Here is a 24,949-nt window from a genome sequence, read left to right as displayed (position 1 = left end):
TATCAGATGATTCTAGAGTTAATTACCCCGATGCTCTGCAGTTGGCAAGGTATGCGGTAAAGGTCAACAATGCAAAGGCTCATGCAACCAACGCGAGGGTATACAATTTGAGGAGTAGAAACATACAATTCAACGTCGGAGATCAGGTTTACGTTCGCAATTTCTCCCAAAGCAACGCGTCTAACCAATTCAGCAATAAATTAGCGCAGGTGTTTGTGACAGCAACAGTAACGAAAAAGCTAAGTCCTGTTTATTACGAATTATCGAACGAGAAAGGAAAGAAAATGGGAGTATACCTCGTAAAGGATATTCAAACCCGCTAATTCACTGTCATTCTTTTCTTTTCGATTACGATCCCTGTCGATCACTCCGGGACATAATCTGGTGGTGGAGAGTGTAGTGGCCAGTGAAGCAAACCCAGATTAAATTCCCTAATAATTTCCCAGATATAAAGCAGATTCAAATCACGCGCCAACTTGATTAGTTCGAACACCAAGGCTTTAAAAACAGCTACTTCGAATATGGAGCTTTAATTGCTCGAATGTTCTTTTTCGTCTCTCGAGACCGAATTCCATGGAAGGGTCCCGTTAAAGCTCGTCTATGCCGCTTAAGCCGACAGCGACGGTGAACACGCGGATCAATTCCATTTTTCTCCCAAAACACTTCGGCTGTGCCTGTGCCAATAGTGCCAAACTCTAGTGGAAGTTCACGTGTCCCTGTATTACATAATACATACCAAATTACATAACTGCAAGTCGGCGGAGAATCGACTAAAAAGCAAGATCAAGCTATATTGTGTGGTGAAAGTGCAAAGTGCTACGTAGAGAAAAAGAAGGTGATTATAGAGGAAAGCAGGTTTGGTACATTCACTGAATTCCGAATCTATTACAGAATCTCTTGGTCACTGGAGGTCTGCCGTGCTTTGGCGCTCTCACGCCTAACCCCCCCACGCAACCTCCAGTGTCTTATTTTTGGCCGCTTCGAATTACCAGCATTTCCGTTGTACGGACGATCTGTATCGACTTTTGAATGCCCTCTATGCGTATCTTGCGAGATGCAACTCAACATCCTTGATGCGGAATCGACAACGCCTAGGAATTAAAGTGGAAATTTATGTCAGCTAAAATTGTGCAGAAGATGTGAATACAAGATCAGGAATCGGAATCTAGGGTGACCTGTGTCGTGGACAACATGTGATCATCGATTCGTGAGTACGAACATACCCGCGAAATAGCAGGGTATAGCAGCGGTGCAGCGTAATGAAAGGGAGAGCGTGATAGCTCACACGCCAAGAGCGAGCTTTCGTTCGAAGAGAATTCGGACATATGCGTGCGTATGCACACATTCTCTTTGCTTTGTCTTGTTCTTTTCTTTTGCTTGCATTCTTGTGTTTGCACTTCAATTAAATTTGACTTTAAATGTAAAATCATATAAACATATACAGTTATATTAAGGAATATCTTTCCTATAGAATTAATTTCTTTATCATATGTCTTAAGTCCTTTCCTAATCAACTCAATGTTAAGCCTTGATTCACTCTGGCAATGTCGGCCAAAATATCATTCTTTAATTCTTTACTATTTTTATATAATTAATATTGTTCCACAGCTACCGAAGGAGTTCATTGGGCCCAACGAGCTCGTCAAGGAAAGTGTTTGAATTTGGTAATGATCATTAGTTTCGTGTTGAATGGAAATGTTGACCTTCGTGAGTAAAAAGGCTCAGTTTTGCTATGAATTGTATTTTATATTCTTAAGTTAATGAACCTTTTGTTATATATGAATCTTTTGAATCTTGATTAATATAACTATTTTGAATTAACATGAATTTGGAATAAATAACAACCATTCTGTCTAAGTACATAATGCCAATGATGCATCGAGTGTAATAATGCAGCGGTAGTTACGTTAGGGGCCATGCCAACATCGTTCCATGCATTGCCGAAAGTAGGGAGGGTATAGAGGAACTAGTGATCTCCTACACCTAGGATCACTAAATTAAATACGCGACTACCGGATTCCTTCTTGCCATCTATGCCGACCGGGGATTGATTACATTTGTTTTTTTTTTTTTTGTTTTGATCAAAGTAGATTCTGTGTCAGTGCACTTAAATTGTTATAATATGGCGAGAACAAGGAAGTATAGGGATAGGAAAGACCCCGACCCCATCCGGCGAGCTGAGCCCAGAGCGCAGTATAGTGCACTAACCCCGATTCCCTTTCCTGCTGAGGCTGCATTGCCAACAAGATTTAGCCAGCCCGTAGCCGTAACATTATAAAATGGCGCCCAACGTGGGGCCCGAGGACGAAACGACGTGTTATAATCGGAAAAGTGTAGAAAAGATACGATTATTTCCAGATGAGGATAATTCCGAACGGTTGGAGTAACCTTCGTGCTTCACGGTTAAGCTCTGTTAATACATCCATTAGCCTGTTAATTAGAAAATTCGGTATATCGTGTAGACGTGTAGTCAGCTTTTGGAATGGAGATTTCAATTCGACTGAGTAGGGATTGGTCTACCAAGAAATGACGGCGTGAACTGTATATATGTCTGAAGAAAATATTTTAGTAGAATAAAGATGTTAGTGTCGTGTATCTGAGCTGTGGAATTTGCGATTGCAATTCAGGATTTTGTATTGATCGACCCAACCAGACGCACGACCACTTTCAACTTTATAGGAACCTGACTTGTTCGGTACTTGGAATGGCGGGTCTTAGAGAAACTTTGAGTTCCCGACGAGTATCAGACATAGTCTAATAGGAACCTTTAATATCCATTTAATTCAATAATCATAGAGGCAGAAGAGAGGAGTTACACATCGATGTAGAATTGGCATTTGTGGAAAAGAAAGAAAATATTTTGCTGATTGGAAAAAAAAAATTAAGAGGAAATATGGCCAGAGAAGATAATAGCTTTGAAACTGCATTAAATCAGCATGGCTATTGTCGCATTTGCCACGATAAACTTGAGAAAGATCAATTGTTTGCCACGACACCGTGTCAACATCAATTTCACCATTCCTGTTTGACCGATTGGCTTAAGAGTTCACCGAGTTGTCCAACCTGTCGCGGACTATGCACTACAGAATTGTTAGTTCGGGGAAATGTTGATTTGGTGACGGAATTAAATAACGCGGACCTTGCAGAGGTAGGAGATTCGAACACTGAAGGAATTCCTCTCGATGCGCCAGGGCCAAGTGGGAGTAGATTTCGAGGTAGAGGCAGAGGCGCTATTCCCAAGTCAAATATAGTAACGAGATCTAAGCAAAGGGAGGGAAATCGTACCCCTACAGACCCAACTAGCCAATCGCTGAATTCATCTAACGCCATGGATAAAAGTGAAATTGTTAATTTGGTAAGGTCAATGATGGGCACCCAACAAAAGACGCCCATATAGAGACAGCATTGAGCCATCAGCTGAGTTCGTTTCAATTGAGATCGGGACTTGCGGAGCAGGCTTCGAATTATCAGCATGTACCAGCAGACGTTAGGAGTAGAGCAAGCCAAGAGGCAGACTTAAGGAATACTAGCAATCGATCTTCAGTTTCAATTTCACCAGAAAACGTAGGACATGTTATTCAAAACTGGAAGGTAAAGTTTGACGGTAGTAAGGACGGTCTATCGGCCACAGAATTTATTTACCGGGTACGTTCCTTGACGGCACAGACCCTGGGAAACAATTTCCAGCTGGTTTGCGATCATTTGCACTTATTGTTATCCACAAAAGCAGGTGATTGGTTCTGGCAGTTCCATCGTAAACATGAAGAGTTCGCGTGGGAGACTTTTTGTCTGACATTTAGGGATAAATATGACGATGCTGCCACGGATGTCGACATATGGCGTAGCATCGCGAAACGAAAGCAAGGGGAAAATGAACCTTTTGATTCCTATCAGAATAGTATAGAAGAGTTGGTGAATAGACTCGAGCGTAGCCTACCAGAATGCGACCTTGTTAAGCTGTTGATTGACAATTCGAAAAGTACACTTCATCACGAGTTACGACATTTGAATATCACTTCGATAAAGAAATTACTTTTAGAGGTTAAAAAGCACGAACAATTTTATTCGGAACTTCGAAACCCTTCTTACAAAACGCCTTTTGTAAACCGGCGCAACATCTCCGAGATCTCTCCGGAGAGGGAACACCTTGAGGAGCCCGAACCAATAATATCAGCGATCATGCGTAATAAGATGTCCTGCTGGAATTGTGATAAGATAGGGCATAGATGGGATGATTGTGTGGAACCTAGAAGCATATTTTGTTACGGTTGTGGAACCAAGAATGTTTACAAGCCACGTTGCTCTAAGTGCCATCCTTCGGAAAACCGGCTGCGGGATGTGTCAACGAACCCCCTGTAGGCACATCCGTACCAAAACATAGCGAAAGCATCAGTCAGACTATAGATGAGGGTTTAGCTTAAACCGCTATGGACTCAGGATTTTTATCGGATAAACGACCAACTAGATATTTACCCTTACATGTAAGACTGTCAAATTACAAGAAAGCTAGAAATAGGATATTTGGCGATCTTTGTACCATATCAACTACGACAAAATCTAAAAGATCTACCCTTCGATTACGCAAATTTTGGAAAACAGTTGTTAGCACTCGACAATGCTTAATTGCTTCCATATTCAGTACGGGAGATAACCGTCTGTACACACCCATCACGATTGAAGACAAGGTTTACAAAGCCTTGTTAGATTCTGGAGCGTCGGTTAGTTGCGTTGGCAACAATGCCGCCCGTGCTCTCCTTAACCATCCGAAATCACGTAAGTGTTCGGGAAGGGTTAAACAGCCAGCGGAACCAAATGCTCGGTTGAGGGCATTTTCACAGCGACTATTACATATCGTAGTCTCACGGAAAGTATAGATTTTTTCATCATACCAAACTTAACCCAAGAGGTTTACTTAGGAATTGACTTTTTTAGGAAATTTAAACTTGCTGATCGACTCATGAGCGAAAGTGTCTCTGAGTTAGATATGGGTCCCACGGAGGATGAGGAAAGCTCACCCAAGTTACACAAACTTTCTAGTAAAGAGCAGGAGAGACTGCAAGGTGTCGTCGAAATTTTTCCTTCGTACGAACGAGACGGATTGGGCAGAACCAGCATTATTTCGCACTCGATCGACGTAGGTGATGCTAAGGCGATTAAACAAAGACACTGGCCAATCTCCCCTGCGCGCGAAAAACTTATGTTGGCTGAGGTAGATAACATGTTAGCTCTCGATATCATAGAACCTTCTTGCAGTCCTTGGAGTAGTAATTGTGTTTTGTTCAAAAAGGTGATAAGGTTCGGTTGTGTTTAGACTCTCGCGAGATCAATAAATACACGAGGAAGGATGCTTACCCCTTACCACATATTGACGGGATCTTAAGCCGCTTACCTCCAGCGCGGTATATAACTGATCTTGATATGAAACATGCTTTCTGGCAAATACCATTGGACGAGCCATCACGACCGTATACTGCGTTTACCGTTCCGAATCGTCCACTGTACCAATATAAGGTCATGCCATTTGGTCTGACAAATGCACCTCAGACCTTATGCCGCTTAATGGACCATGTCATACCCCCACATTTACGGAATCGAGTTTTAGTATATCTCGATGACTTGCTTGTTCTATCGGATGACTTTGATTCGCACTTGATTCTTTTGCAAGAAATCGCACTATGCTTAAGAAAAGCGAATATCACTATCAACGTTCGAAAATCTAAGTTCTGCATGAGAGAGATTAAATATCTCGGTTTCATAATTTCGGATGGTCAGATCAAGACTGATTCATTTAAGATTCAGGCAATCAACGACTTCCCAATTCCAACAACGGTAAAGCAGTTACGACGGTTTCTCGGTTTATCCGGATGGTATCGACGTTTCGTCGAGAATTATGCCTCCGTGAGCTATCCATTGACCGAGATGCTTAAGAAACAGAATACTTCCTTAATATGGAATGAAACCGCAACCAATGCTTTTGAAGAATTGAAACGAAGATTAACATCAGCTCCAATCCTCAGAACTCCTGATTTTTCTAAGAAATTCATCTTATTGTGTGATGCTAGTTCTTTTGGTCTCGGGTGCGTCCTAGCTCAAGAGAATGAAGAAGGCTTCGAAATGCCAATTGGATACATGTCGGTTAAGTTATCCAAAGCTCAACGGAATTATTCCGTTACAGAACTAGAATGTCTAGCAGTTATTAAGGGAATTAAGAAATTTCGAGCTTACATAGAAGGCCAGGAATTCTTAGTAATAACCGGCCATGCAGCATTGCAGTGGTTGATGCGACAAAAGGATTTGTCTGGAAGGCTCGCGCGATGGGCTATACAGTTACAGGGTTTTGATTTTCGCATTGAACACCGGAAGGGTTCACAAAATGTTATTGCTGACACTCTGTCAAGGCAAAATGAATCGTCGGTAGATGAGTTTATAGATCTAGGGCCGATCATCGATTTAGAGTCCGAGCATTTCACTTCGTTGGAATATCTTGATTTAATTGAACGCATTCAGCAGAACCAAGAGAAACTTCCAGATTTAAAAATAACAGATGGCTATGTATACAAACGCACCGAAGCTTCGATTGGAGATTCTGAATCTGACCACCTGTCGTGGAAATTATGGGTACCCTCTGGCCTAGTCAGTAGTGTTATCAAACAAGCCCATGATTCTCCTAGCGCATCACATGGCGGGATGGGTAAAACCGTTGAAAAACTTAAGAGATACCTGTTCTGTCCCAAGATGTTGGTTCAAATCCGAGAGTATGTGAATAATTGTGTCATTTGTAAACAGACCAAAAGTCCCAATATAGTATTACGACCACCATTGGGAAAGCCAATGCAATCAGAGAGACCGTTTCAACGACTCTACATGGATCTGTTAGGTCCATACCCTCGTTCAAAGGCAGGGAATATCGGATTATTAATAATCGTGGATCATTGTACAAAATTCCATTTCCTCTGTCCATTGAAACGATTTACTTCCGGAAAGATTTGCGAGTACTTAGAAAATTCCATTTTCTGTACGTTTGGAGTGCCGGAATCCATCTTAACGGACAATGGTTCTCAATTTCGATCAGGATTCTTTGAGGCTTTTCTAACTCGATTTTCAATTAAACATATTTGTACCGCTTCTTATTCGCCTCAAGCGAATGCAAGCGAGCGCTTAAACCGATCGGTTTTGGCGGCGATCCGTGCGTACGTGGGGAAAGATCACACTACCTGGGATCAACGACTGAATGAGATTAACGGTGCTATTCGATCCAGTCTACATACAACCACCGGATATTCTCCTTACTTCCTTACGTTTGGGCAAAACATGAGTTTGAATGGCAAGGATTACGAATTGCTCAGGAAACTTAACTTGCTATCAGATGATTCTAGAGTTAATTACCCCGATGCTCTGCAGTTGGCAAGGTATGCGGCAAAGGTCAACAATGCAAAGGCTGATGCAACCAACGCGAGGGTATACAATTTGAGGAGTAGAAACATACAATTCAACGTCGGAGATCAGGTTTACGTTCGCAATTTCTCCCAAAGCAACGCGTCTAACCAATTCAGCCATAAATTAGCGCAGGTGTTTGTGACAGCAACAGTAACGAAACAGCTAAGTCCTGTTTATTACGAATTATCGAACGAGAAAGGAAAGAAAATGGGAGTATACCCCGTAAAGGATATTCAAACCCGCTAATTCACTGTCCTTCTTTTCTTTTCGATTACGATCCCTGTCGATCACTCCGGGACATAATCTGGTGGTGAAGAGTGTAGTGGCCAGTGAAGCAAACCCAGATTAAATTCCCTAATAATTTCCCAGATATAAATCAGATTCAAATCACGCGCCAACTTGATTAGTTCGAACACCAAGGCTTTAAAAACAGCTACTTCGAATATGGAGCTTTAATTGCTCGAATGTTCTTGTTCGTCTCTCGAGACCGAATTCCATGGAAGGGTCCCGTTAAAGCTCGTCTATGCCGCTTAAGCCGACAGCGACGGTGAACACGCGGATCAATTCCATTTTTCTCCCAAAACACTTCGGCTGTGCCTGTGCCAATAGTGCCAAACTCTAGTGGAAGTTCACGTGTCCCTGTATTACATAATACATACCAAATTACATAACTGCAAGTCGGCGGAGAATCGACTAAAAAGCAAGATCAAGCTATATTGTGTGGTGAAAGTGCAAAGTGCTACGTAGAGAAAAAGAAGGTGATTATAGAGGAAAGCAGGTTTGGTACATTCACTGAATTCCGAATCTATTACGGAATCTCTTGGTCACTGGAGGTCTGCCGTGCTTTGGCGCTCTCACGCCTAACCCCCCCACGCAACCTCCAGTGTCTTATTTTTGGCCGCTTCGAATTACCAGCGTTTCCGTTGTACGGACGATCTGTATCAACTTTTGAATGCCCTCTATGCGTATCTTGCGAGATGCAACTCAACATCCTTGATGCGGAATCGACAACGCCTAGGAATTAAAGTGGAAATTTATGTCAGCTAAAATTGTGCAGAAGATGTGAATACAAGATCAGGAATCGGAATCTAGGGGGGCCTGTGTCGTGGACAACATGTGATCATCGATTCGTGAGTACGAACATACCCGCGAAATAGCAGGGTATAGCAGCGGTGCAGCGTAATGAAAGGGAGAGCGTGATAGCTCACACGCCAAGAGCGAGCTTTCGTTCGAAGAGAATTCGGACATATGCGTGCGTATGCACACATTCTCTTTGCTTTGTCTTGTTCTTTTCTTTTGCTTGCATTCTTGTGTTTGCACTTCAATTAAATTTGACTTTAAATGTAAAATCATATAAACATATACAGTTATATTAAGTAATATCTTTCCTATAGAATTAATTTCTTTATCATATGTCTTAAGTCCTTTCCTAATCAACTTCGTCACTGCCCTCTGTCCACTGTCCGTCATATAGCTTTAATTGGCTTTGTATGGTAGGCTGCTTAGAGAGCAGCTTCCGTAGCCGTGCGGTTTCTGGTACTTTCTCGATGTTGGAGCAGAAGGTCCTCCACGAGTTCCGTTGTGCTTTACGTATTTCCTTCTTGTAGCTCCTGAGTAGACGATCCCTTCGTTCGCTTGTTTGGCGATCTTAAAGAATTCCTTGAGGTTGTCCCTTTGAAGAGAGAGATCCCGGCTCCACCAGAGTGGCTTGGACCTCTTCTTCGTCCTCGAGGGTTTGCACGATGTGTGGTAGGCGTCCAGCAACGCGTTGGATAGGGTCTCTAGAGACTTCTCTATGTCCTCCGCGGATTTCACTGTGCCCGGCCTCGCGAGCTTCGAAGTAACTGTCTTTTTAAACTTTTCCCAGTTTGTATTCCGGGGGTTTCTATAGACTACCTTCGAAGAATGTTTGAAGTCGCACTTAAACTGAATGTACTTGTGATCTGAGAAGGAGTGTCTTTCAAGGACCCTCCAGCTAGATACCGTAGTACTGTTTCCCGTTGCTAGTGTTAGGTCTAGCACGTTGGATGAAGTCGGACCCACGAAGGTGTGCTCCTCCCCGACGTTTGCTATATATAGATTAGTATAAAGTATAAAGTCTAAGAGTGATTCTCCTCTATCATTGATGTCGGTGCTTCCCCACACATTGTGGTGGGCATTGGCATCCGTCCCGATGACGAGTTGATAGTTTTTGGTGCCGGCTTCTGTCACCAGGCTCCTGAGTTCGTCGGGTGGTGCGGGTCGGTCGTGAGCCATGTAGCAGGAAGCCACCAGAATGCGCTTTTCCTCGCTTTCCAGCATCACAACCGTCAGGTCATCCGTGCTGTAATGAGACATAAGGTAAGCATGGATTCCCTTTCGTACGAGTACGACGGTTCTGTTCCTGCTTACCGATGTTGCGTAGAACAGTTTGTGATTTGAGGACTTTAGTCCGGCCACTGAATTGCCTGTCGCAATCCAGGGCTCCTGGACTAGAGCTATGTCGGCGAGCCCTTGCTCCATGGCGATGAGGAGCTCCGCCGACGCTACCTTGCTTTTATGCAAGTTTAGCTGCAGCACACTCAGCATGGGCGGCTGGCTCACTTGCATCCGACGGGTTGACTACTAACGTCAGGTCACCGTCTTCCTCGTCTTCGTCCTCAAGCGCAAGACCCTGGGCGGCCTCCACGATGGACTCGAGACCTAAGTCCTTTTCCACCTCGCCTACCTGCAGGGTATGCGCGTCCTTGTCCTCAGGGTGGCGCTTTTTGAGGCGCAGGTAGACGCTACCCATGCCCCACGCCATCTTCCCGAACTTGGGATACAGCAGATCCTCTGCCTCCTTGTTTATTTGGAGGATCACACATTGGCCCCCCTCGTTGGGTAGTGGGCTACCAATGTGTAGGATCCTCCAATCGGTCGTTGGCACGTCCGCGTTTTGCCGCTGAAGGAGCTTCAGCGCTCGGTCTCCCTGGATTGTGATGGGGAAGAGTACCTTCGCCTTAGGCTTGGACGGGATAAGCTCCCGGTCCACAACCTCCAGCTTGGCCCCCTCCCACATCGCCTCCAGTTGGCAGACCGTACGCGTCAGCCACCTTAGGGTTGGATCGTCGTTGCACTTTAGGATCTGAACCCCATTTAGCCACCCAGCACCATCGAACGTGGGCATAGGGGCCGCGGGGTCTTCTTCCATGTGTGCAAACAGTGCGTCGACGAGACGCGCGTGCACAAGCTTCCACTGTGCCGCTGACATCTTGCCGTTTTCCTCGCTCCGGTCGATGAGTGCCACGATCAAATGTCGTTTGGTCACATCGCTGACCTTCGCGTTCGATTTCGATGGCTTCTTGGCCACTTTCGGTGGAGGGGCTGCACTCTTGGGCCCGCGTTGCCGCTTGCTCGCCGGAGTGTCTTTAATGGCACTCTCAGTCGAGCGTTGCCTCATCTGGCCATCATCTCCTCCACCTTATTGGCATATTCGCCATTCGACGCCCTCATCTGTGGCATCTGGGCGTAATGTAGTCGGCCCTCCTCTACTCGCTGCTCGGCCCAGGCTAGCTTGACCTTCTCCTCCTGGGAGATGTCTACTTTACCTTGCAGCCGGCTTTTGATATTGAGGGCCGCTTTGTATTGTGCTTTGGCCTTCATCCCCTCCCTGGACGATACAGCCCTTCCCTACGCAGGGAGCTGGTGCCTGGTTCCGGTGAGCGGAGAAGGCTCTCTTCCTCCGTCCTGCTCATAGAGAGCACGCTCTCCAGATCCGTGTCTGTGTCGACTACGGCATCTGTGCGGCTCAACTTGCAGGCTGCGGAGTGAGTTGTTTTTGTTGTTGTTGTTGTGGCAGTAGCTTTACAACTGACTTGGCCTGCTCCCGCCAAGTCTGAGGTGTGACCGCTGGCGACACGCAGAGAGGATTGCTCCTCCCCGTGCCCGCCGGTGGTAGCAGTCACGCTTCCCACCGACGTTTGGGTTGACATCCCAACCCGTGCTTTCTCCTTCTTCGCCTCCATATTTGGCCCGAGGGTCCATACTGGTTAATATTTTTCGGGGGGACCACCCCCTAGCGTTTTAGGCCTGACCGCCAGGCACCTCTAGCCATGGCCCTGGTTCGGTTCCCCCGACTTTGAATCGGGAAGACGCCGACCATAGCCTTACCTAGACACTGCATTACCCCGGACAGAGCAAGCGACAGTGCATTACCCTTGTCCCGGGTAATGCAGTGTCCATTGCCCAGCCGGCACCCTCGTGGAGGGTTCAGCTAGAGGATTTTCGCCAGCCGCTTTTACATTAAATCGGATTTAAATATAAACTCTATAGCGGCAGATATTCAAATTTATTTTCTTGGAAATCCTCACAGAAATTTAAATGATTAAATTCCAAGTGCTCTTAAAGATGGGAAACCGAACCAAACTGTCGTCTAGGGCCTGAAATTGTCCAACTCCTGATGGCACTTCAGGTGACGGCGTAAACGCCAAGCTCCGCCTGAGGGGGCCAGGAGGGCCCATGGAGTGGGGCCATAAAACAATTTTGTTGTAAATTTACGATACCCCCGGCCATGTATGACAGAAGGTACATAAATACTCGAACACATAAAGGCACAGGGCAGGAGGCAGTCGACATTTTCTTTCCACCAAGAAATTAGTAAAGGATGGAGGGTAGGAAACGAAACGAGCTCCATTGCTCCACCATTCTTTTGGAGGAATAAATTAATTTATTGAATGAACAGATTGCATTTTAAATTTATTATACTTCCATAGTATTGATTTTGGGGCACATGAATTTCTCTTTACATGATAGAAAATTTAGGTGTTGGAGATTGACTTAAGGCTAATCCCGGTTTTTCACACTGGGCTTAACTTTGTATTATAATTGGACATCCCATCGTATTTATGTATATATTAAGCCTATGTTTTGTGTTTGTATGGGGGTTTCTTTCATTGTCCTTCTCACAGGACAAGTGTCTTTTAATCAAATTACAATTGGGGTTAATTTAATAAACTCTCACTTTCTACCTTTCACAGGATCTGTTCTATCTTTCATGTGTGTCCTGTGGCTGTTTTAACTGTCGATGGCGCTGTGCCACTTGCAAATAATTCACTTTCTTTTGCCTCTTGTAAAGAGTGTGCGGTGTGTGTGATTATGGGTTACGTGTTCGAGTGTCTGTATGCTACGGGTGTGGATGAACATTATTGGATTGCATTGAAAGAACTGGTAGCTTAGAAATAATGTATCGGCACTGCCGTTACGTTGCCTAAACGTAACGCCCAAGAGAACTAGTCCTCTGATTTACTATAATTGTTGAATACACGTTGCTTAATCAGACGCACCAACTGTGCATAATTTTGTAAATTTTTTTTTGGAAGATATTTCTTTAAACTTTTTTTTCTTGAGTTTTGCCATTTTTAAAGTCTATCAAACAAAATTTAGAACTGAACTGCGTAAAAGAAACAATTTAGAAGAACTGAAAAAGCCGAAATGGAAACGAGTAGAAAAACGATGTTTCTTTTTTGAACACCGAACGCTGGCACGGCCCTGTTCGATGCGATTCGGCTCTGATTGGTTCCGCTTCAGCTTGAGATCGGTCTGATTTGGCCAACTGATTTGGGGAAGCAGGAAAGCGCTCCCGATTTGCAATAACAACTAGTAATACACGCATATATACGGCATGATATATATGTAGGCAATGGTAAACGAAAGACAACTAGTATTCCCTGGGGGTTGGTGGTGTGGTTGTGTTGCGCCCATGTCGAGCAATCGGAACCCAGATAGGACTGGGCTGAGTTCCTTCGCTGGGGTGTGTGTGTGTGGTGTGGTGTGGTGCTGGTTTCTGTACGAACATATTTGCTTTCTAACTTATTTCCCAAATTGATTTTGATATTCCTAAATTCCGGGATCCTAACTGAATCCCTCTCTCCACGTCAAGGTCCCTCAAGTGTGCTGCTGTAGGTGTCTATGTATGTGTTCCAGGTGAAATGTGTTGACATGTGTGAGTGTGTGCGTGTGGGATGGGCTACCACTGCACCGTTTCTATCTCCGGACTACGAACGCCGCCCAGTAGACAATGAGCAGGTTGTTCTCATTGAAGCCGGCGGAGTGTTTGGCGTTGCGTACAATGAAACAGGATCCATCGAAGTGCATGCGCTTCTCATTGCGACTACAAAGGATAGAACAGAACGGAAGTTAGCAGAGCAGGATGACGGGGGAGGGGGAGGTTGAGAGCATCGGTTTGACACTCACCGAACAAACAGATGCGAGGTCTTGCCCAGAGAGGCATAGCAATGGATGCCAGGTGTGGTCAAAGTGGCCGATCCATTGCCGGGACTGGTGCGAATCAAGCACTTGTTGTCCACACGAGTGACCTTCACCAGGCGAAATCCGTTTATGTCATAGATCTCAGTGCCATCCTCGGTACAGGTGTAAGCTGAATTGGCAATCACGTCATGGGCTTCAGCCATATAAGAGGGACCATGCCGCGAGTCGCTGCGAGAAGTTCGGGAATTAAATCGAAATTAGCCAAATAAGAAGCGATGCAATTGGCCGGGGGTACTCACTCATAGAACACTGCCAGGGTGTAGTCCTTGGTCAGGTCGGTGAAAGTGTCGGTTGTGGTGCGCGTCCCGGCTGTGTCCACCAGGTAGATGAGAGCGCACGCCTCGCTGGTGAAGCTCACACCCTTGTACCACAGCTTGGCATAGCGACTGTAATGGGAAGATAATTCAAAGGATTCAAATATGCCACGTTGGGGTAAGGGCCATTCCCACTCACACAAAGTTATTGCCCTTCATGCCGTCGTAGGTGACTATTTCGACTTTAGCGCCGCTCTGCAAGATGCGTCCATTGGGGTGGATCAAAGCCGAGTTGCTGCAGTTGCGTGATAGAGCAACTGATTGCTGCGCTGATTGAGCACGCGCACCGCCTTGTCCAGAGTCATGTCAATTCTGCCCCATGCAAAGAAAGGTATTAACATTAGGGGTCGGTCTTAAAGAAGAGCCAAGCGGCTGGGGGCGTCCACACTCACCGCACGGCATCGCGGAGGCGCAACTGGATGGTGCCGTTCGTCATGGCAATGGGTCCAGAGCCGGGACATGCTGGCGGTGTGTGGTTCTCGAGCTCGAAGTTGCGTGTGCTGCTCACGCGTGCCAAGGCGTATGGTGGAGGGGGCATTGGAGACGGCAACTGTTGGGAATTCTGAGATTGAGCATAGAATCGGCTAGACTTACAGATATGCAGGAGCCCCTTACCAGGCAGTAGTTCTGCTCGTTGTCGAAGCCATTGGTGGGCGTGGCATTGTAGCGCCCTGTGAGTGCCTTGCCGTTGTGCACCATTTTGCCAGCGTCTTTTTCCTGCATATTCCCTGGCCCGTACTGCGGAGGGTTGGAAATGTGTATGCCCGGCAGTTGGACGTATGGACGGGCCGACTGACTGCCGACGGGGTAATTGGCGCACTCCTTGGAAATGCCGCTGGTGATGGTGTTGGTGCCAACGGTGGCGCTGCTAGCGAGACTGGAGCTGCTGCCGCGATCCATGTGGCCCACGGAGTCCGTGCCGGAGGACAGCGAGATGTTGCTCATGCGTTGGGACAGCTGCCCCCCAGTCATGCCGACACGCAAGCTTGCTTGCTAAGGGAGGGGGGATGAGAAGGCGAGAGGTAGTAGCGGAAGTTAGATCCGGAAGGAAATGAAGAGGTGAGGAAGTGAAAGTGCCAGAAAATAATTGAATACCGGCAGGAGAGAAAACGACAGATACGAGAGAAAGTGTCAGCAGCGCAGAAATCGAATGACTTTGCAACTGTTGCTAACATTCTGTCGACATTCTGTTAACGCATGCATATACATACATACATACATATATGTATTTACATACGTGTGTGCGTTTTTCCCAATTTGCATTTGATTTTTATAGAAATTAACCAAACTATTTTGAATCGTATTAGAAGAGAAGAGAAGAGGGGGGAATAGAGAAGGAAAATTCGAATATTTAAGTCGGAAAGTAAGAGAGCAATGGTGGAAAAGAGCGAGACGGAAAATAAGAAGGTCTGAAATAACAGGAGAGGGCAATGAGGTGATGTGGCAATGCTGCTGTTGCCGAGCTGTTAAGACTGCGGCGGCTGTTAACTCGCTGTTGATACCCTGCTAGCGCGATGATGCGGCAGTTTTGTAAAACAAAAGGTCTGAAAATTGAAGAAACTTTCACGTTATTGCTTGGAATTTCACTTACCGGCGATGGGTTGATTGTGTAGACGGAGCGCTGGCTGGCTTTCACTTTTTCGGCTAGAGCGCATTGACTTCCCCTGCATTTGGCCATCGCTGCCCACGCAGCATGGCACAGCGAATATTCGCCTAAAAATTCTATCTCATTTTGCTTGTGACATATTTGAAATTTATTTTCGGTGCTGATGCTGCCACCCCGGTGCTGTTGCTGTTGCTGTTGCAGCTGCATCTGCACCTCCGCCCCCGCACTGCATTGACTCAGTTTGAGAGTGAAAATAAAAAAGAACAGTTGGCAAATACTGTATTTATAGAAAATGCAATATGCATGGAATCCGAATGAAATACGGAAACTCATTTGTAAAAAGCTACAATGGCTTGACCGGCTCCACCGCCTCTTTTGTTGTCACTTACAGCAGCCGCAAGCGAACAAATTGGTTAACCTCCTTTTATTTTTTTCCTTTCCTTTTTTTGGTAGTACGAATCCATATTTATGGTTCGTAAATATGAATGTGGGATTTTTGTCGAGCCATTACCAATTGGACGGCCATTAACGGCAGGCAAAGGCAGAGAGGAAGCAGAATTGTGGTCTTTTTATACCCGATACTCAAAATGAGTATTGGGGTATATTAGATTTGTGGTAAAAGTGGATGTGTGTAACGTCCAGAAGGAATCGTTTCCGACCCCATAAAGTATATATATTCTTGATCAGCATCAATAGCCGAGTCGATTGAGCCCTGTCTGTCTGTCCGTCTGTCCGTCCGTCCGTCTGTCCGTCCCCTTCAGCGCCTAGTGCTCAAAGACTATAAGAGCTAGAGCAACGATGTTTTGGACCCAGACTTCTGTGATATGTCACTGCTACAAAAATATTTCAAAACTTCGCCCCGCCCACTTCCGCCCCCACAAAAGACGAAAATCTGTGGCATCCACAATATTGCACATTCGAGAAAACTAAAAACGCAGAATCATAGATAATGACCATATCTATCAGATTGCTGAATCTGGATCAGATCAGATCATTTTTATAGCCAATAGGAACAACTCAATTTGCAGTGGCTACGCAGCGCCCGACGTCACGCTCAGACTGATTTTCTGTCTCTCTCGCACGCACTCTTTGTCGTGTCGTTTAATATTAGCGGCGTCTGCCGTAGGAGAGCCATACTGACTTAGTATCGGGTATAACTGTAGAGTTGCGGTGTCCGCAGCAACTCACAACGTTCCCCGTCGTTCTAGTTTGAATTGCTTGTTGATTATTTGCTTGCCACGTTTTAATTAACTGGATTTCGTTTCGCAGAACGAATGTGTAACAGTAAGCTTTTGGCAGCAAGCACTGCTCTGAAATATTCTATCTATGCTCCAAGGGGATTTCATTTCCACTCGGTCGAATGCGAAATGTGGAAAAACTATTTTCGTCGACCCAAGAAAACTCATGAAAGTGTCAGTGAACTTTGGCGCAGACAAATCCGGCCGAGACGGACCCAGACGGCCAAGACCCAGACCACACAGGGTGTGGGTGTAGCTGTGGGTGTGAGGAGCATGTGACATTTTCAGAGCTGGGCCAACAAATGGGTTCAGCCTGGATTTTGGGCAGCAAAACATTTTGGCCTTCGCCATCCATAAATTTCCAGATCTCAACTTTGCTCTTCGGATTGCTTCGAGTTTATTGTACGTACTTTGGCCCCAGCAAATACCTCTTTTATCCGAAAGTTGGCCCATTGAAGAGGCCTGTACTGGCACCAGCTGTTCATTTCTGTTAGGCCGTTGCCAAGTGGATTAGCGCAAATATTTTAAATTTCTGTTGGTCGGTCCACAGACAAGAGTGCTGAGAGGCTTTACTTTGCGGCTTAATTAAACTCAATTATAATCGTGTTGACACTTTTGTTATTCTGTATTCTGTAGTTGTTTTTGTTGGGGCGAAAGCAAATTAAAACTTCAAACTTGATAAATGCCGAGTGCGAACAAAACTTCTGCTCCATTATGGATTGTTTTACCTGAAGATTAGTTGGGAATCTCGATTGCAATTACTCCAACGAATCTCATTGCCGGAGAGTGGTCCCACCACAGGAAATTTAATTGCTTTCGAGTGGGTTTCAATTACGCAAATTGCATTAGACATAACCACGCACGGATTCCCAATGAATCCAAACATATAGTACTCTTAGCTGTATATTATTATACCCGATACTCAAAATGAGTATTGGGGTATATTAGATTTGTGGTAAAAGTGGATGTGTGTAACGTCCAGAAGGAATCGTATATATATTCTTGATCAGCATCAATAGCCGAGTCGATTGAGCCCTGTCTGTCTGTCCGTCTGTCCGTCTGTCCGTCCGTCCGTCTGTCCGTCCCCTTCAGCGCCTAGTGCTCAAAGACTATAAGATCTAGAGCAACGATGTTTTGGATCCAGACTTCTGTGATATGTCACTGCTACAAAAATATTTTAAAACTTCGCCCCGCCCACTTCCGCCCCCACAAAGGACGAAATTCTGTGGCATCCACATTTTTAAAGATACGATAAAACCAAAAACGCAGAATCGGTGAGGATGACCATATCTTCTACAGTGCAAAATCTGAACCAGATCGAATAATGATTATAGCCAGAATCAAGAAAACAATTTCATTCTTTCTCGCTCTGTCTCTCTCTAACAAACAGGTTTCATGGTCGGTTTTGTCAATTGCAAAATATGAGTTCAAGGATCTCAGAACCTATAAGAGCCAGAGCAACCAAATTTGGTATCCACACTCCTGTGATATCGGACCTTGACCGTTTCGTGTCCAAATTTCGCCACACCCCCTTCCGCCCCCGCAAAGGACGAAAATCTGGGGCATCCACAAATCTCAGAGACTGTTAAGGCTAGAGTAACCAAATTTGGTATCCGCACTTCTGTTAGATCTCACTATAAAACGAATATCTCAGAATTTCGCCCCACCCCCTTCCGCCCCCACAAAAGACGAAAATCTGTTGCATCCACAATATTGCACATTCGAGAAAACTAAAAACGCAGATAGATAATGACCATATCTATCAGATTGCTGAATCTGGATCAGATCGGATCATTTTTGTAGCCAAAAGCAAGAAATCAATTTTCAGTGGCTACGCAGCGCCCGACGTCACGCTCAGACTGATTTTCTGTCTCTCTCGCACGCACTCTTTGTCGTGTCGTTTAATATTAGCGGCGTCTGCCGGAGGTGAGTTATACTGACTTAGTATCGGGTATAACCGTAGAGTTGCGGTGTCCGCAGCAACTCACAACGTTCCCCCTCGTTTATGAATCGGATCAAGCTATCGGCCTTGCCAGCTGTACCTAGCCCAAGTTTTGCCCCAATCGGTGTAGGAATTCCCTCTTGCTGCATCGCAAAACATCACCAAATGTCAGAAAAGGGGTCCATTCTTTATCCTCCAAGGCTGCCGCACTTTGACCTGCCTGCTCTACTCAGGTGGAGGCTGGTGAGATTGATTTGATTGCTGTCACCGACTGGGATGACAATCCATCCAATTCAATGAGCTACTCACTTTCGCCTCGAGTTTGTCCTGGGTCTTCCAGCTGTCCTTTGAAGTCCTCGTCAGAGGTATCGCTCCCGGGCGAAATGAAAGTCGTTTACATTTTTTATCAACTTTAAGTGGAAGATTATGGAGGGCACTTCGTGCTGGTTTTCGTACAACTTACCCCTGGGAACGTTTTCATAATTTCTACCTCCAACATTGCCATTAATTTCCCATTAAATGTGCCGTGCCCCAGGACGGCTCCCAGGACCCCCAGGGCGGCGGAAGATGTGCATTTATCCATTACCGTTGACGTTGCTGTCGACTCTCCTCTCCGCTCGAATCATCCGGTTAAAATGTAATTATCCTGCCTGGACTCGGCACTCCATGGCGTTGCATTCCACGTCTGAAATTCAGCCATGTCTTAATAGCCGGAAATCGAGTTGACTTGCCCTATGCCCTGGCCAAATGCATGTGGAATGAACTCGTTCGGAGAGTTATGGCTGTGAATTCAAGTTAATTGAATATCTATAGACGTGCATGGTGCCGAGGCAGAGGGGCCTCGCATAATTGTCGGCTCATTAAACGATAATGCAGGAAAACTGATGCCCGGCCTTTTTCCATTCCATTCCCCATTTTTGGGGGAAATTTAATTTCATAAACTTTCCGATGAAAAACAGGGTTGCGGGGGAGCCTCCCCAGGGAAGTTCCCAGCAGCAATTAGTGCGCTCTGTCTCGGGAGTGCCCGGCTTCGGAAGTGGCAGGAGCCCCGAGAAGCCGCAGGAACGTGGCCGAAGTCACCGACGTGCCGTGCCTTGCCGTGCCGTGCGTCAGCTGGGGAAAATCGAAACCAAAAAGTTTGCTTATGCTTAGAATGCCAGCGGAATTGCTGGCAGGAGGTGGAGTGGGAGCTGGGAGCTGGGAGGCGTGGGGGCTTGGATGCTGGCAGGATGCGGCTCTCTCTGATGCCATTGACATCAGCAACACGGCCACGGCTGTTGTCATTCAAGTGTTCTAATCAATTCTGATTTAATTTTACGCCCAATTAAGTGTGAAAAGCTTTTGATGTTGGGCACACGGGTGCGAGCGGCAAATGGATGCAGACAAGGACTCGCAGGGGCGCAGTCACACAAGCGTGAGCATTGAATATACCACAGATACATATGTGGGGTCGGTCCTTTGCTCGCACGAGTCCCAGTTAGGCTCTCACACTTGAATAAAGCCATTCCAGACATCAATATTTTGATCCTTCCCTGGTTGGGCTATTTGAACTTACCGCTGCTTCTGTATCCACGCTGTGGCTTCCGCACCCGCTCTCACTGCTCCACGCTTTCACACACTTTCCGTATGCATCTCTCTTTCTCTCTCTTTGTGTATCTCTAACCATGGAACAACTTTCTTCTTATGACAGAGACAGACGTGGCAGATAGTTCCGCCAAGACATTATCCAATAATCTTTATCAACAGCCACAGCCAGCGCTGTAGCATCCGCGCCGCGCCTACCTCCACCTCCAGCTCCAGGTTAAGTTTGTTGGAAACTTTAGTCTGCATGACAGTCGATCCGATATCCCTGTGCATTTGGATTTGTTTGCAGGTAACTACAAGGCTCAAGACATTTTACTAATTAAATATCAATGTACTTTTCCTTCCATTTGCCTAATTTACCGCTGTCAACAGCAGGACAAACAATATTGTAGTCCAAAAGAGTGTACACACTGGCCGCCCAGGGTTGTCACGCTACGATAAAATAAAAACAGCTGTGTCGTAAATGTGCGATTAAAAATTCAACGAAATATTTGTATCCCCGCGAAGCTTGGTTTTGGAGATCAAAAAGGTCTTCCATATCCCGATGTCTCCGAAGATAGAGCTTATCCGAAGTCCCTTCAAAATGGAAGAGCGTAATTCGCTTTAACATTAAATCGGATTTAAATATAAACTCTATAGCGGCAGATATTCAAATTTATTTTCTTGGAAATCCTCACAGAAATTTAAATGATTAAATTCCAAGTGCTCTTAAAGATGGGAAACCGAACCAGGAGGGCAGGAGGCAGTCGACATTTTCTTTCCACCAAGAAATTAGCAAAGGATGGAGGGTAGGAAACGAAACGAGCTCCATTGCTCCACCATTCTTTTGGAGGAATAAATTAATTTATTGAATGAACAGATTGCATTTTAAATTTATTATACTTCCATAGTATTGATTTTGGGGCACATGAATTTCCCTTTACATGATAGAAAATTTAGGTGTTGGAGATTGACGTAAGGCTAATCCCGGTTTTTCACACTGGGCTTAACTTTGTATTATAATTGGACATCCCATCGTATTTATGTATATATTAAGCCTATGTTTTGTGTTTGTATGGGGGTTTCTTTCATTGTCCTCCTCACAGGACAAGTGTCTTTTAATCAAATTACAATAGGGGTTAATTTAATAAACTCTCACTTTCTACCTTTCACAGGATCTGTTCTATCTTTCATGTGTGTCCTGTGGCTGTTTTAACTGTGGCTGGCGCTGTGCCACTTGCAAATAATTCACTTTCTTTTGCCTCTTGTAAAGAGTGTGCGGTGTGTGTGATTATGGGTTACGTGTTCGAGTGTCTGTATGCTACGGGTGTGGATGAACATTATTGGATTGCATTGAAAGAACTGGTAGCTTAGAAATAATGTATCGGCACTGGCGTTACGTTGCCTAAACGTAACGCCCAAGAGAACTAGTCCTCTGATCTACTATAATTGTTGAATACACGTTGCTTAATCAGACGCATAATTTTGTAAATTTTTTTTTGTGTGATATTTCTTAAAATTTTTTTTTCTTGAGTTTTGCCATTTTTAAAGTCTATCAAACAAAATTTAGAACTGAACTGCGTAAAAGAAACAATTTAGAAGAACTGAAAAAGCCGAAATGGAAACGAGTAGAAAAACGATGTTTCTTTTTTGAACACCGAACGCTGGCACGGCCCTGTTCGATGCGATTCGGCTCTGATTGGTTCCGCTTCAGCTTGAGATCGGTCTGATTTGGCCAACTGATTTGGGGAAGCAGGAAAGCGCTCCCGATTTGCAATAACAACTAGTAATACACGCATATATACGGCATGATATATATGTAGGCAATGGTAAACGAAAGACAACTAGTATTCCCTGGGGGTTGGTGGTGTGGTTGTGTTGCGCCCATGTCGAGCAATCGGAACCCAGATAGGACTGGGCTGAGTTCCTTCGCTGGGGTGTGTGTGTGTGGTGTGGTGTGGTGCTGGTTTTTGTACGAACATATTTGCTTTCTAACTTATTTCCCAAATTGCTTTTGATATTCCTAAATTCCGGGATCCTAACTGAATCCCTCTCTCCACGTCAAGGTCCCTCAAGTGTGCTGCTGTAGGTGTCTATGTATGTGTTCCAGGTGAAATGTGTTGACATGTGTGAGTGTGTGCGTCTGGCATGGGCTACCACTGCACCGTTTCTATCTCCGGACTACGAACGCCGCTCAGTAGACAATGAGCAGGTTCTTCTCATTGAAGCCGGCGGAGTGTTTGGCGTTGCGTACAATGAAACAGGATCCATCGAAGTGCATGCGCTTCTCATTGTGACTACAAAGGATAGAACAGAACGGAAGTTATCAGAGCAGGATGACGGGGGAGGGGGAGGTTGAGAGCATCGGTTTGACACTCACCGAACAAACAGATGCGAGGTCTTTCCCAGAGAGGCAGTGCAATGGATGCCAGGTGTGGTCGAAGTGGCCGATCCATTGCCGGGACTGGTGCGAATCAAGCACTTGTTGTCCACACGAGTGACCTTCACCAGGCCATCGGCTGCCTGGGTGATGCGAAATCCGTTTATGTCATAGATCTCAGTGCCATCCTCGGTACAGGTGTAAGCTGAATTGGCAATCACGTCATGGGCTTCAGCCATATAAGAGGGACCATGCCGCGAGTCGCTGCGGGAAGTTCGGGAATTAAATCGAAATTAGCCAAATAAGAAGCGATGCAATTGGCCGGGGGGACTCACTCATAGAACACTGCCAGGGTGTAGTCTTTGGTCAGATCGGTGAAAGTGTCGGTTGTGGTGCGCGTCCCGGCTGTGTCCACCAGGTAGATGAGAGCGCACGCCTCGCTGGTGAAGCTCACACCCTTGTACCACATCTTGGCATAGCGACTGTAATGTGAAGATAATTCAAAGGATTCAAAAGATGCCACGTTGGGGTAAGGGCCATTCCCACTCACACAAAGTTATTGCCCTTCATGCCGTCGTAGGTGACTATTTCGACTTTAGCGCCGCTCTGCAAGATGCGTCCATTGGGGTGGATCAAAGCCGAGTTGCTGCAGTTGCGTGATAGAGCAACTGATTGCTGCGCTGATTGAGCACGCGCACCGCCTTGTCCAGAGTCATGTCAATGCTGCCCCATGCAAAGAAAGGTATTAACATTAGGGGTCGGTCTTAAAGAAGAGCCAAGGGGCTGGGGGCGTCCACACTCACCGCACGCCATCGCGGAGGCGCAACTGGATGGTGCCGTTTGTCATGGCAATGGGTCCAGAGCCGGGACATGCCGGCGGTGTGTGGTTCTCGAGCTCGAAGTTGCGTGTGCTGCTCACGCGTGCCAAGGCGTATGGTGGAGGGGCATTGGAGACGGCAACTGTTGGGAATTCTGAGATTGAGCATAGAATCGGCTAGATTTACAGATATGCAGGAGCCCCTTACCTGGCAGTAGTTCTGCTCGTTGTCGAAGCCATAGGTGGGCGTGGCATTGTAGCGCCCTGTGAGTGCCTTGCCGTTGTGCGCCATTTTGCCAGCGTCTATTTCCTTCATATTCCCTGGCCCGTACTGGGGAGGGTTGGAAATGTGTATGCCCGGCAGTTGGACGTATGGACGGGCCGACTGACTGCCGACGGGGTAATTGGCGCACTCCTTGGAAATGCCGCTGGTGATGGTGTTGGTGCCAAAGGTGGCGCTGCTAGCGAGACTGGAGCTGCTGCCGCGATCCATGTGGCCCACGGAGTCCATGCCGGAGGACAGCGAGATGTTGCTCATGCGTTGGGACAGCTGCCCCCCAGTCATGCCGACACGCAAGCTTGCTTGCTAAGGGAGGGGGGATGAGAAGGCGAGAGGTAGTAGCGGAAGTTAGATCCGGAAGGAAATGAAGAGGTGAGGAAGTGAAAGTGCCAGAAAATAATTGAATACCGGCAGGAGAGAAAACGACAGATACGAGAGAAAGTGTCAGCAGCGCAGAAATCGAATGACTTTGCAACTGTTGCTAACATTCTGTCGACATTCTGTTAACGCATGCATATACATACATACATACATATATGTATTTACATACGTGTGTGCGTTTTTCCCAATTTGCATTTGATTTTTATAGAAATTAACCAAACTATTTTGAATAGTATTAGAAGAGAAGAGAAGAGGGGGGAATAGAGAAGGAAAATTCGAATATTAAAGTCGGAAAGTAAGAGAGCAATGGTGGAAAAGAGCGAGACGGAAAATAAGAAGGTCTGAAATAACAGGAGAGGGCAATGAGGTGATGTGGCAATACTGCTGTTGCCGAGCTGTGAAGACTGCGGAGGCTGTTAACTCGCTGTTGATACCCTGCTAGCGCGATGATGCGGCAGTTTTGTAAAACAAAATGTCTGAAAATTGAGGAAACCTTCACGTTATTGCTTGGAATTTCACTTACCGGCGATGGGTTGTTGGTGTAGCCGGAGCGCTGGCGTACCCCGTTGGGCGGCTTGGTGGGCGAGCGCAAGATGTTGTTGATTTTGTCGTTCATCTGAGCACGCGACAAGAAGTCCTCGGCATTGAAGATCCCCACACGGGCGCCCTTCGGGCTGCTTACTTGCGAGACCGGCTCCTGCTG

General features: G+C 45.9%; 3 protein-coding genes across 4 annotated transcripts; all 3 read right to left on the bottom strand.

Annotated features, from left to right (window-relative positions):
* Nucleotides 1–13,342: 13,342 nt before the first annotated feature.
* On the bottom strand, nt 13,343–23,485 carry LOC117191833. Its single transcript, XM_033396602.1, has 5 exons — nt 23,319–23,485; nt 23,104–23,250; nt 22,891–23,032; nt 13,651–13,772; nt 13,343–13,567 (listed from the first exon to the last, which is right to left on the bottom strand). Exons 1-5 carry the CDS (start codon nt 23,336–23,338, stop codon nt 13,441–13,443), a joined length of 558 nt encoding a protein of 185 aa, XP_033252493.1. The 5' UTR covers nt 23,339–23,485; the 3' UTR covers nt 13,343–13,440.
* On the bottom strand, nt 14,246–14,992 carry LOC117191827. 2 transcript variants are annotated; one of them, XM_033396592.1, is made up of 3 exons: nt 14,655–14,992; nt 14,432–14,601; nt 14,246–14,351 (listed from the first exon to the last, which is right to left on the bottom strand). In XM_033396592.1, the coding sequence occupies exons 1-3, from the start codon at nt 14,982–14,984 to the stop codon at nt 14,261–14,263; spliced, it is 591 nt and encodes a 196-aa protein (XP_033252483.1). In that variant the 5' UTR covers nt 14,985–14,992; the 3' UTR covers nt 14,246–14,260. The 2 variants fall into 2 exon arrangements, with proteins under 2 accessions (XP_033252483.1, XP_033252484.1); XM_033396593.1 differs by having other exon boundaries at nt 14,432–14,589.
* LOC117191829 lies at nt 23,400–24,918 on the bottom strand. Its single transcript, XM_033396595.1, has 4 exons — nt 24,770–24,918; nt 23,794–24,171; nt 23,572–23,728; nt 23,400–23,491 (listed from the first exon to the last, which is right to left on the bottom strand). The coding sequence occupies exons 1-3, from the start codon at nt 24,860–24,862 to the stop codon at nt 23,684–23,686; spliced, it is 516 nt and encodes a 171-aa protein (XP_033252486.1). The 5' UTR covers nt 24,863–24,918; the 3' UTR covers nt 23,400–23,491; nt 23,572–23,683.
* Between the last annotated feature and the right edge of the window lie 31 nt (nt 24,919–24,949).

This window comes from Drosophila miranda (assembly GCF_003369915.1).
Source record: "Drosophila miranda strain MSH22 chromosome Y unlocalized genomic scaffold, D.miranda_PacBio2.1 Contig_Y1_pilon, whole genome shotgun sequence".
NCBI classification, from domain to species: Eukaryota; Metazoa; Arthropoda; class Insecta; order Diptera; family Drosophilidae; genus Drosophila; species Drosophila miranda.
The sequence above is the reverse complement of the archived record's forward strand: the minus strand, read 5'-3'. Positions and strand labels throughout refer to the sequence as shown.